General features: G+C 41.9%; 1 protein-coding gene across 4 annotated transcripts in view; it reads left to right on the top strand.

Moving 5' to 3' along the window:
- LOC121288086 (NAD kinase-like) overlaps positions 1 to 13,545 on the top strand; it is a 108,082-nt gene that overhangs the window by 87,825 nt on the left and 6,712 nt on the right. For all 4 annotated transcript variants that reach the window (XM_041206393.1, XM_041206395.1, XM_041206394.1 and 1 more), the window contains 8 exons: positions 22 to 151; positions 399 to 504; positions 3,297 to 3,382; positions 4,535 to 4,637; positions 5,887 to 6,044; positions 7,276 to 7,375; positions 9,832 to 9,989; positions 12,357 to 12,439. In XM_041206393.1, coding sequence (XP_041062327.1) covers positions 22 to 151; positions 399 to 504; positions 3,297 to 3,382; positions 4,535 to 4,637; positions 5,887 to 6,044; positions 7,276 to 7,375; positions 9,832 to 9,989; positions 12,357 to 12,439 — 924 coding nt within the window. The remainder of the gene's footprint in view (positions 1 to 21; positions 152 to 398; positions 505 to 3,296; positions 3,383 to 4,534; positions 4,638 to 5,886; positions 6,045 to 7,275; positions 7,376 to 9,831; positions 9,990 to 12,356; positions 12,440 to 13,545) is intronic.

The following is a 13,545-nucleotide window of genomic DNA, read 5'->3' as shown; positions in this document are numbered from 1 at the left end:
AACAGTACTCTTTCATTCCAGGCACATTCAAGATCCAGCTAGTCAACGGCTAACATGGAGTAAGCCTCCAAAGAGTATTCTAGTTATTAAAAAGATTCAAGATGATCGTCTGCTTCAACCATTTAAGGATCTTTGCATCTTCCTCATGGAGGTAATGTATGCCTGGGACATGTAGCATTCATTCTGTTTGAACTGCAATACTGCAGGAATATCCTGGAATAAATCCGAGTACAGTCAGGTAGCCAGTCAGCACTGTAAAAGATGCTGGATTAGTATCAGTGATATAATGGACTCAGCAGCTGATGTAGAAACGTTGCTCAAAGCCATCTCATCTTTCGTATTGTCTCAAAAGAGAAATCTGATCCTAAATCCTCCATTTCTGTTTTATTCATGCTTAGGAGAAAGATATGATCGTTTATGTAGAGAAAAAAGTTCTTGAAGACCCCACCATAGCCAACGATGAGAGTTTTGGACCACTAAAGAAATTATGCACTTTTAGGGAAGGTAAAAGCATTGCTATCTTCAAAGCATAATTTGACAACTTCACTCATTTGGAATAAAGTTTATTTTATGAAGTGTTATTTTGAAATCTCTATTCCAACTCTTAATGGTGCCTCGTTAATAACCTCTACTCTCCTGGTTCAGTTGCTGAGTTGCAGAGAAATGTTTATTTCCTTTACTGCCCAAAGATGTCAGATTTTGCCTGATGTTCTAGCCACACCTGCTAAGCAACTGCCTTGTTCCGCTCTAGATTCTTACTGGGGACTTTTCCTATTTTGAGCTGTAAACTGCCGTTGAACTGTGCTGCTTTAACTTTACATTTCATCCCCTTCAACTTGCTCTCATTAGCCTCTTGTTCCCTGTCCTGTAAGGATTGCATCAGAAGCCCACTGGCATTAACAATTTAAATTGACCATTTTTCTAAGTGAGACTGCGCTTCAAATACTGCATCCAGTTCTGGTTGCCAAGAAACTGTGAACGTTCACATGCTGCAGTTAGTTTGACAATGAGCCAGAAGGGTGATCTACAATGGTAATGATCTGAGTGACGATGGAAGGGTAGATTTGTGCTGTTCAGCTTTGAATGGAAGTGTCTGAAAGCTGATCTCAGAGGTGTCCAAGATTGATAAAGATACAGAAGGAGTTAAGCCAAATTTTTGCCTAAGTGCAGGAGGAGAGCTAGAGAATACCAGCTCAAATCAGTGATGGATTATCTTAGGATGGATTATCATAAAATGGTGCTTCAAATACAGAGTGACCAATGTGTAAAATAAACTTGCAGATAGAATGGTGGAGGTAGAAACACTGGAATTTTTTGGGAAACAGTTGGACACTGCAATGTGGGAGGCGTTAGACTCTCTCTGCATGAATAGATTGATGACTTTACTCTTCAGTAATTATTTTATGATCTTGTAAGGTTATTGTGACTAGTTTGCTTTTAGAGAGGACACGCCCTTTGTATCTTCTGTCCATGAGTTATGTGTGGGCTAAGAGCACTGACTGACCAGGCAGAAGGAAGGTTAAGAAATACTCACAAAACAATTTTTTGTCATGAAGCTTTTCACTCTGAGCAACTGAATTTGTACATGAGGCCTATAGCACCTGTTAGCTTCCATTGTGTAATATTAGCACCGTCCTCCTTATGCCAGAGTATAACGTTACCAATGTCCCAACACATCTGAACAACAGTGCTATTAAACTTGGCAAAGATAGATTGTAGTGATACTCCAAAGTAGCCAGAGTTTCAATTTGAATGAAAAAGAAAACACAAAGGGATATATGGAAAAATAATAAATTCCAGACCCTAACATCAAACATCTTGGGAATTCAGTTATACTAGCAATGTGTTTTATTACATATCTCCTTGTATATCCTGTGGCCTAGAGTTAGAGGAATCAAGTCTTAGGAGAAAAGCAGGAAACATGGCAGCCAATTTGCGCACAGCAAGCTCCCACAAACAGCAATGTGATGATAGCCAGATAATCTGTTTTAATGATGTTGATTGAGGGATAAATAATTGCCAGGATACTGGGGATAACTTCCCCTGTTCTTCTTCGCAATAGATGTTTGATGTTAGGGTCTGGAATTTATTATTTTTCCATATATCCCTTTGTGTTTTCTTTTTCATTCAACTTGAAACTCTGGCTACTTTGGAGTATCACTACAATCTATCTTTGCCAAGTTTAATAGTGTTCAGTATTATTTAAAAGTACCTCAGTTTAACATCTCATCTCTACCTCCGAGGTGTGAAGGCTGGATCACTGAAAGTATTTAAATAGGAGGTAAATAGATTTTTAACATATCAGGGAGTTGAGGGCTATGAGGAACTGGTACAAAAGAGGAGTTAAGGCCTGGGACACATCAGCCATAATCTTATTGAATAGCAAGGCAGGCTTGAGGGGCAGAATGGCCAACTCCTCCTATTTCTTATGTTCTTATGAGAGAGGGTATACTGAACCTTTTTTTTTCTCCCCCAAAACATGCAAAGTCAAAAAACGACTTGACCATAGTTGTACAAAATACACTAATTACACAGGACTTCAGGTCATAAACTAGAGTGAAATTCCTGTATGGTACAGAGGGAGCGCTGTGTTGATCCTTTGGGTGAGGTGTTTGTCCAAGATTTCATCTGCCCCTTCCGGTGGGTTGGGTGAACATTCATCAAAGATGGTTATAGATCTGTTCCAGTGACCAGATCAACATACCTCCTTCCACCAATGTTGCTGAAAGAACAGAGTCATTGTTCACCTCATTGCTGTCTGTGGAATGTTGCTGGTGCAGAACGCTTGTAGCAGTCACTACACATCAAAACCTAACTCTTTATGTGAACTGTTTTTGTGATGTTCCAATGTGATAATACCTGATGTAAAATAACACCAATGTTCCTTTTTGTGGGTGCCAGAGCATACATGACCTGCAGTGGGACAGGTGGTCCCCACATAAACAAGCAGAAAATAGGTTTTTGCAGCCAAGCTGTTTTCAAAGGTTGATATACTAGTTCTCAGCATTTCCAATTGTGTAAATCCCCATAACCTGGTCTACCTCCTCCTACCAGATACTTTAGATGCAGAGTCAGTTTTAATGATTAGCGGAAATGTTCACCTTGGCCAAACACTTCCACGCATTTATTATACCTGGGCGGGCAATGGACACAGTTTGTGTCACTCCATGATTCGACCCTTATTGTGTTCACCAGTCAAATGGAAATCTTTGCTGCAAGTTATGTTTACTTGGTCATCTGCGACCCTCCATATTAACAATGTGGTACATAATGAAATGCTTTAAATGTCTTCGTAGGCTACGATGATTTATCTGATCGGATAGACTTTATCATCTGCCTTGGAGGAGATGGCACCTTGCTTTATGCATCGTCATTATTCCAGGTAAGTCCAGTTTTATCTCTAGAAGGAGATTCATTCACTTGGATTTTGCGGCCAGTGATAGAATTTGCCACTTTAACACAAAAAGCTGTCCAAAAGAATCTAGCGACCTCTGTGAAGTGGGTCCCACTTCCCGAAGTTAATTTGAATACTATGCCAACGCCAGGATTTCCAGGCATCCAACAACATTGATGCCATCAAGCAGAGAAAGCAGCCAATCACACTGAAGTATTCTCATAGACAGCAAACCAGGAAGTAAAGTGCGCTGAATTTTTCACTTCCAAATCATTTTACGAAGAACGCAATAAAATATTGGACCACATACACATGGGATTAAGGGAGAAGCTGAAATATAAGAAACATTTTGTAAAAATAAAATATATTTGTAAAAAAATATATATTTTTTAAAGATTTGGAATTTTTATCATGAGGGAGAAATTTGACATTCCACAAATTTTTTTCAGGGCCAGAGAAGTTGTTCATTACTAATCAGTGTTGGCATGCTTTTAAAAGCCCAGTTACATCCCATTCAGCAAGGTGTAACTTTTTCTGGGCCTTTACAGCGAGACTAAGCATAAAAGGGCAAGTTCTTGTCAGTTCGGTGATTTTTAAAGTGGTTGGAGTTTAGGGAGCTTCAACAGAGAACTTGTAGAGAAACGCAGAATCACTGTCACCAACCTCTAGATTTCATGGCTGCCTTCACATGCTTGAATTCCAGATTTTTCAGTTTCAGAGGAGTTACGATGGCAAACCCTGACAGTTTCATTGTCACTATCACTGCAAAATCCAGGTCATTAGCTTTGAACTATATAGCATTAGGAAGGAGGGTTGGGCAGGTGAATTGGACAGGTGGTGCCCTGAAACAGTTTGCTTTTTGGGGATACCCTTTTTTTTTTCCCAGAAGCTCTTGTTTTCAATAATCTACCACATTTGTGAAATGTCTTCTCTCCCTGATTTACTGCATGTGAAGGATCTGATAAACTGAGTAAATATGTAGCACACATGATTCCTGACCTCTGTCGCTATAGTGACAGATTAAACGAGTGTGCAATAGTAAACACAGTTTACAATATTTTCATTAAAAATGCCTCTATTCTGAAGGGAGGTGCTGTTTGTTGTGAGCAAGAGGGTTTAAGTTCTGTTTTCTTTAAACAGGGTAGTGTACCACCAGTGATGGCATTTCATCTTGGATCGCTGGGCTTCCTAACACCATTTAACTTTGACACCTATCAGTCACAAGTCACACAAGTAATTGAAGGTATTTTCTCGTTTCATTGTAATACAAGGAATTGAATTTTGTAACTGGGGCAATGCAAATACATCTTCAGAAATTAAGCTTGAATCTAAATGAATTAATCCAAATAATCATGAAAACACTGCATACATCCATCGTGATCTAAATTCAGAACTTGTCTATAATGTAAATGAAGCTAGCCAAAGAATTAAAGTCTATTATTTTAATTTGCCAAATTTCATCAGGTTGAAACACTAATGGATACAGCAGTGAGCTGTGTTCAATGGGAGTAACCCTGAAAGTTCTCTCTCCTGTTGCAGTTCTCTCTTTGACCCACACGTCGCTTTGAATGTAGCTTCTTGCTGAGAGTGTAGGATTGAATTCACCTTGTACATATTCAACAACAGCAACTTGCATTTTCATAAGGCCTTTAATGAAATAAAACATTCCGAGGTGCTTCACGGGGTTATAAGGCAAAAATTGACACCAAGCCACATCAGGTGATATTAGGGTGGGTGACTACAAATATGTAGGATGTGGTGCTTTTAAAGTTTTGTAAGTCATCAGGAAACAGCAGCCAGTTAAATTCTTTTGGTGATTGTGAACCCCTCCTATATTGACCCTGCTCACTCATTCCCAGAATAAACAATCAGGGCAGAGGCTTGTTTCTTTTTCTCCTTTTATTTGAGAGCAATGACCCGACACCCAACTCTTGAGTTTATTGTAATCCTGTTTGTGAAAGAAATGTAAATTAATGGGTGTTTAGCACAGTGTTCCAAAGCAGCAATTTAACCAACTGGTTTCTGTAAATGAACAAACCATGAAAATAGTCCTCAAGCAGTCACTATCAGCAGAGTGCCCAGACTAAACTGGAGTCTTAAATAAACTCACCCGTATTTGGTATAATTATATTTTTGTCCAACTCTGAAATTTGCTTTCAAAACACTGTGAATCTACTGAACATGATAGAGGCAGCAAGATGTAATTGAAAATTAATGAACACAAGATTGAGGAAGAATTGGTGGCTCCGTTGTTAATTAACATTTCCTTGCTATAGTTGAAATTGAATGATTCATAATTATCTCACCGTGGATATGTACTGAAATGTGCTTTGTTAAACTTATTTCTGCAATCGATTGCTTATCCATGTCTTGTAGTCAAATTAGATCAGACTTTTTTTTAATTAACCGGTTAAATAGCTCAGTAGACTTTTGTGCCCTTTTGGTAGTTGGGATAATGTAAACAATTTCTCAATGTGTTAACTGTTTTTCAGGGAATGTAGCCATTATCCTGCGAAGCCGTCTCAAGGTCAAAGTGATTAAAGAAAACCGGGAAAAGAAGATTGGTCAGGAGCACGTTATGGAGGAGAACGGACTGATTGTGCCCAAGCTCGGAGAGAATGATTTGGGAAAGCGAGCAATGCAGTACCAGGTGAGATTGATCTTGGCTGGATTGGAGGGCAGGTGTCTTGTTTAGCAATGAAGCAGGACTTAAGCAGCCGCAGGCAGAGCTGCTGGAGTTGTGGGTACGAATTTGCTTTTTTTTTTAAAAAAACTAAGTTACTGCATTTGGCTGCATCACACTGAGAATCGAAGAAACGTTATCCAGAGCCACTCACTTCACTCTCACTGAAGGCTTGGCAGCAACCCATTCTCACTTGTTTCGGGGGTACAAAAATCAGGGCTGGGGTCAAAGGAAGAAGACGAGTGACTCTCAGGCTCTATCAGATCCCTATGAAACACACTTCTCATATGATTATCAAGACAAAAGGTAAAATTCAGCCTGTAACTTGTCCATGCAGGCAGCCCTGAGATTAAAATGCAATTTTATATCGCCCAGGATATAAAACTGTGACAGTGTGTAATTGCAGATAGAATTCAATTAAATAAAAGTTACCCAGCAGAGGGGGTGGGGGGTGTGGGGGGCCGGGGGTGGGGGTTGGGGGGGAGGTGGGGAGGGGGGTGGTGGAAATGAGGCAGTGTCTTGGGCTGGAAAGGCTTCACAAAGCAGCTTGTGCTTGAGTTGGAATCCGGGTTTTCAAGTTCCTCCCTCAGCCGTTTCTGGCGTCACCTGGACATTGTTTCGCCAGACGTTTTGCTGTTGTGTCATCTCCGTTCTTTGATGCCGTTGTCTGTTCGAGTTCTCCAAGGAAGCGGTTGGTACGTTTCGGAGTTGGCTGTCCAATATGGTGGCTGAGTGGTCTACCGCGACATTTACAATGCTGTGAGATTCTAAAAGTGATTCAAAGATGCATGTTTTTGGGCAGTTTTATTTTTCTCCTGTGCATCATGTTTATTTCTTGTATGTCTTTGCTGCACTGTCCTGTAGAACCACTACATGAAAATGTTTGCATGTTCATTTTACTAACTGTCAGAAATATATAAAACACTGCTGAGTTCTATGTAGGATTTTAGTTTTTGATAACTGGTTTCCCTTTGGTCTCTTCCTTTCTCCTCTTGCCCCTCCACCCGCCAACTCACCACCCCCTCCCCCACAATCCTGCTCCTGCGGAATAAGCTGTTCCCAACTCAGTGCACCTTGAATCAACTCCGTAGTCGCAGCAAAATTGTGAACAGAAGTCCGAAGGTCATTGAAATCATTGCAGCATCTAACTTCTGGAAAATGGATAACAAACTCCTTCTTCTTTTCTCCAATTGCTTAGGTCCTGAACGAGGTAGTGGTTGACAGAGGTCCTTCTTCATATCTCTCTAATGTAGACTTGTTTCTGAATGGACGGCTTATAACGACTGTTCAAGGAGATGGTAAGTTCTGAGCTTAATGCAGGCTCCAAAATAACATATTTTTGAGAATTTGTTTGAAAAATCACCCAGTGATTGACAACTCATTTCTACTTCCCAAACGCAAGGTGGCAGATTGATTGGGAGTTCTGTCACTTCAGGGTAAACAGAATTTGTTTTTATTTTTTGACATTTTATAATTGGACATAAGACCAACTGTTTAAAGATCTTTGATATGTAGCAAATAAGGGGTCAGAATTTAGAACTGAGATGAGAAGAAATTTCTCTGCTCAGAGGATTGTGAACCTTTTGGAATTTTCTACCTCAGAGGGCCATGAATATATTTAAGGCTGAGATCAATAGATTTTTAGGCACAAGGGGGATCGTGGGATATGGGATAGGGCAGGAAAGCGGAGTTGAGATGGAAGATCAGCCATGATCTTGCTGAATGGCAGAGCAGGTTCAAGGGGGCCAAATAGCCTTACTCCTATTTATGTTCTTAAACATCTTAGTACATCCCAGAGTTGCTAACATACAATAAGTACAGTGGATTCCTATCAATTTTGAGTTGCCATCCAGAAAAAAAATTGAGAAATATTCCCCACTAATAATGTAATAAAATTGCTGTTAGATAAGTTATTCAGTCAACTACTTACAGTGGTACATGGTTGGTATTGAGATTATTATTCCATGAGATTTTCAATTTCTGTCTAAATATGAACCTGATGAGCACTCCTGAGGGCTCTTTGAGAGGGAGCCAAGGAGATTTACCAGAATGGTTCCAGGGATGAGGGATTTTAGTGACAAGGTTAGGTTGGAGATCCTAGGGTTATTCTCCTTGGGGCAAAGGAGATTTAGGGGGAGATTTGATAGAGATTACAAGATTTTGACCAGTTAAGGTAAAGTAGACAAAGAAAAGCTATTCCCATGAGCTGATGATACAGGAACAAGGGGGCACAGAGTTAGGGTTTTGGACAAGAGATGCAGATGGGATGTGAGGAAGAACTTTTTTTATGCAGCAAGAGGTAATGACCTGGAACTTGCTGCCTACGAAGGTGATGGATGTGGCAGTGAGCAATGATTCCAGAAGGAAATTGGATGGGCACATGAGGGAAATTAATTTACAGGGCTACGGAATAGAGCAGGGACTGATTGGATTGCTCTACAGAGCTGGCATGCACTCGATAGGCTGAATGGCCTCCTGTGATATCACGATTATAACTTTGATGCAAAATATCAATATTGAGTACTTCCAAGGACAATTATAACATGGGCTTGATCCAGATTGAAGCTTATATAATGCAACTTGTCTCCAAGCAGTGTGGAATTATTTGTTTTTCATATCTGCCTTTTGCTAAGGCCCCTGATCTTTGCTTGTGGCAAAATGATGGGTAACCTCTAAGTGTTACGATGATTGAAGTGAAATGCTTGAGACTGATTTCCCCTTCACTTGAACCTTACAACCAATTGCGATAATAGACTTTCCTCTCAATTGTTGAATTTAAATGCAGATCGATCGCACTGTAACAGAATTGACCAAACAGCATCAGCTTGCATTTATATGGCACCTTTAATGCAGTTACGTCCAGAGGCACCTTATAGGAGTGATATTAAAAAAAATCACAAAGCCACATAAGGCGATTAAGTGAGGTGACAGGAGGTAGGTTTTAAGAAGCATCTTAAAGCAGAGGTTTAGGGAGGAAATCCCAGAACTTGGGGTTGGGCAGCTGAAGGCACAGCCATCACTGGTCAAACAATGGAAATTGGGGATGATCAAAAGGCCGGAACTGAAGGAGCGCCGAGGTTTTGGAGGGTTATAGGGCTGAAGGAGATGACAGAGATGGGGAGGGGTAAGGCCAGGGAGGAATCTTAAAACTAGGATCAGAATTTTAAAATTGAGCTGTTGCCGGACTGGGAACCAATGTAGGTCAATGAGCACAGGGGTGATGGGTGAACATGCCTTCGTGCAAGTTAGGATCCAGACAGCAGTTTGGATGACCTCAACTTTGTGATAGGTGAACAGTGAAGCTGGCTAGGGAAGTGTTGGCATAGTTAGGTCTAGAGGTTTAAAATAAAGGCATGGACGAGGGTTTCAACAGCAGATGAGCTGATGCAGGGACAGAGATGCCTAATCTGTGTTGGCACCTTTTTTTATTCATTCATGGGATCTGAGCATCGCTGCCAAGGTCAGAATTTATTGCCCATGTGAGAAGGTGGTGGTGAGCCGCCATCTTGAACTGCCACAAAGCACCCTGTGCAGGTACATCCAGAGGAGTTAGGGAGGGAATTCCAGGATTTTCACCCACCGACAGTGAAGGAACGGTGATATAGTTCTATATGGCTTAGAGGAGAACTTGCAGGTAGGAGATGTTCCCATCCATCTGCTGCCCTTGTCCTTCTAAGAGGTTGCAGTTTTGGAAGGTGCTGTCAAAGGAGCATTGGTGAGTGCTACCTAATGCATTTGGACTTTACTGTTTCAGGAGTGATTGTTTCCACGCCGACAGGGAGCACGGCTTATGCTGCAGCGGCAGGAGCTTCCATGATTCATCCCAACGTTCCTGCTATAATGATAACACCCATCTGTCCACATTCCTTATCCTTCAGACCGATAGTTGTACCAGCAGGAGTGGACCTCCAGGTGACTTAATCTTCTGTGACTTACCAGTGTCTGTAATGTTGGTCATGTTAGCTGAGCTCAGGGACTTATGCAAACCCACCTTTAGCGATCATTTCTTCAATAAAAATATTCAATAAAGTGAACTCTAGGCGATTAAAAGAACAGAAAAATCTGTTGTGCGCAGGACTTCCGTATGGACACATCCCCACTATATCATGTTTGCAATTTGTTGTCATGACGATGACTATCCTGCTTGGCCTGACCCTGAGAGAATGGACCCAAGGCTGATGTCGGACTTTTCACTGCCACAGCCGAGGGGTTTTGAGGACCACTGGGTCAGGAATCTCCTTTCAGTATTTGGAAATTATACGACTTCCCCGTATCGTCCCACCTCAACACAACTCAGATCTGTTCAGCATCCATAGGTTTTTTTACCCATGGTAAACGCCAAGATCGGTGTGTGAGAAATGGGTTTTGGTTCATGGGGCACTGGCACCAGTACTGGGGAAGGTGGGGGCTGTACCATTGGGATGGTCTTCACCTAAACTGTGCTGGCACCAGTGTCCTGGCAAGACTTCTAACTAAGGCGGTAGGGAGGGTTTTAAACTAAATAATGGGGGCAAGGGATCAAGTTGATGAGTTAAAAAGAGAAGACAAGGCAAGAGAGCAAGGTAGGAGTAAGCAAAGTGATAATCAGAGCTTACGAACTTAGGAGTGCAACAGCAGATAAGGCCAGAGTTAGCAAAATTGGTAAAAAGGCAGAATTAAAGGCTCTGTATCTGAATGCACGTAGCATTCATAGCAAAATGGATGAATTGACAGCTCAAATCGAAAGAAATATGTATGACCTGATAGCCTTTCCAGAGACATGGTTGCAGGATAACAAACACTGGGACCTGAATATTCAATGGGTACATGGCATTTTGGAAGGACAGGAAGCTAGGAAATGGTGGAGGGGTAGCTCTGTTAACTAAAGATGACATTAGGACGATAGTTCTGGATTTCAAGACGTAGAATCAGTTTGGGTAAAGGTAAGAAATGGTAAAGGTAAAGAATCACTTGTGAGAGTGGTTTATCGGCCCTTAACAGTAACCACACTGTAGAACCGAGTATACCTGAAGAAATAATGGAGGCTTGGGAGAAAGGTATGGCAATAACCATAGGTGATTTTGAATCTACATATAGAATGGATGAATCTAACTGGCAAAGGTAGCCTGGAAGATTAGTTCAGAGTGTTTTTGGGACAGTTTCTTAGAACAGCACGTGCCAACCAAACTATACTAGACTACTTGTGCAACAAGACAGGATGAATTGATGACCTCGCAGTAAAGGTGTCCCTATGCAGCAGTGACCATAACACAATTGAATTCGAAGGAGGGAAGAGCAAGTCAAAGACTAGTGTTTTGAACTTAAATAAGGGCAGTTGCAAGGGCATGAAGACAGAGCTGGGCATGAAGACAGAGCTGGCTGAAGTTAAGAGAATGGGCAGTAGGGATGCAGTGGAAGAGATTTAAGGAGATATTTTGTGACACTCAGCAAAGTTACATTCCAGTGAGAAAGAAAGATGCTGGGGAAGGGCATACTATCCATGGCTAAAACAGATAGTAAGAGTTTCTACAGGTATTTAAAACTAAAAAGAGCAAATAAAGTGAATGTTGGTCCTCTACAGAGAGAGCCTGGGGAATTAATAATGGAAAATAGGAAGATGGTGGATGAATTGAACGGATATTTTGTATCTGTCTTTACTGTAGTGGATGCGAGTAACATCCCAGAAATAAGCGTGCATCAATTATCTCAGCAGCTACTTCTTTTAAGACCCTAGGGTGAAGTCCATCAGGATATGGGAACTTCATAGCTTTTAGTACGAATAATTTTTGCAGTACCCTTTCCCTGGTGATTTGTAATTGTTTTAGTAAGTTCCTCCCTCCCTTTGCCCAAGTTGAGAATGTTTGGGAACCACCAGCCAGGAGTCTGGGTCCATTGATGTGTCTTTTCAGACTTGCTTAGCAAGGAATTAAACATCTTAAACTTAATTATGTCGCATACATATTTGCTCAAAATGTACATGGGTTAAGCAGAACTGTTGCCACAATGGGTCCAATATGTTGTTCCTGCATTCAGTGTAAACATTAAATTCAGAAGGGGCAGCACAAAAAGCAGTCGGAGTTTGAGCCGTGTTCTGAATTCCTTTAGGCCAGTTGTGATGTATCCTTACCTCATTCGGAACATATTTTTACACAGTCGTGAACATTTTCTGTGGTCTGTTGGGGCAGAGCACCAGTGGGTAACCATTTTCACCTAATGCGAAAATGGCAGATTTGACCCATGGTGGTTTCATGGATGTAATTCAGGCACAACTTGGTTCTAAACCCTGGGCTTTATTTTCAGATTATGCTGTCACCTGATGCCAGGAATACAGCATGGGTTTCATTCGATGGACGAAAGCGACAAGAGATCTGCCATGGCGACAGGTAATCAGGAATAGGAGTTAAAAACAAAAAGAAAAACCTGTGGATGCTGGAAATCCAAAACAAAAACAGAATTACCTGGAAAAACTCAGCAGGTCTGGCAGCATCGGCGGAGAAGAAAAGAGTTGACGTTTCGAGTCCTCATGACCCTTCGACAGAACCGAGTGAATATTAGGAGAGGGGTGAAATATAAGCTGGTTTAAGGTGGGGGTGGGGATTGGGGGGGGAGAGAAGTGGTGGGGGGGGGGGTGCGGTGTGGTTGTAGGGACAAGCAAGCAGTGATAGGAGCAGATATTCAAAAGATGTCACAGACAAAGGAACAATGAGGTGTTGAAGGTGGTGATATTATCTAAACGAATGTGCTAATTAAGAATGGTTGGCAGAGCACTCAAGGTACAGCTCTAGTGGGGGTGGGGTGGAAAGACTAGCAGGGCATACAAGAATTAAAAATAATGGAAATAGGTGGGAAAAGAAAAATCTATATAAATTATTGGAAAAAACAAAAGAAAGGGGGAAGAAGCGGAAAGGGGGTGGGGATGGAGGAGGGAGCTCAAGATCTAAAGTTGTTGAATTCAATATTCAGTCCGAAAGGCTGTAAAGTGCCTAGTCGGAAGATGAGGTGTTGTTCCTTCAGTTTGCGTTGGGCTTCACTGGAACAATGCAGCAAGCCAAGGACAGACATGTGGGCAAGAGAGCAGGGTAGAGTGTTAAAATGGCAAGCGACAGGGAGGTTTGGGTCATTCCTGCGGACAGACCACAGGTGTTCTGCAAAGCGGTCGCCCAGTTTACGTTTGGTCTCTCCAATGTAGAGGAAACCGCATTGGGAGCAACGAATACAGTAGACTAAGTTGGGGGAAATGCAAGTGAAATGCTGCTTCACTTGAAAGGAGTGTTTGGGCCCTTGGACGGTGAGGAGAGAGGAAGTGAAGGGGCAGGTGTTACATCTTTTGCGTGGGCATGGGGAGGTGCCATAGGTGGGGGTTGGGGAGTAGGGGGTGATGGAGGAGTGGACCAGGGTGTCCCAGAGGGAACGATCCCTATGGAATGCCGCTGGGGGGGGTGAAGGGAAGATGTGTTTGGTGGTGGCATCATGCTGGAGTTGGCGGAAA

Source organism: Carcharodon carcharias, chromosome 15 (genome assembly GCF_017639515.1).
Source record: "Carcharodon carcharias isolate sCarCar2 chromosome 15, sCarCar2.pri, whole genome shotgun sequence".
In the NCBI taxonomy this organism is placed as follows: domain Eukaryota; kingdom Metazoa; phylum Chordata; class Chondrichthyes; order Lamniformes; family Lamnidae; genus Carcharodon; species Carcharodon carcharias.
The sequence above is the reverse complement of the archived record's forward strand: the minus strand, read 5'-3'. Positions and strand labels throughout refer to the sequence as shown.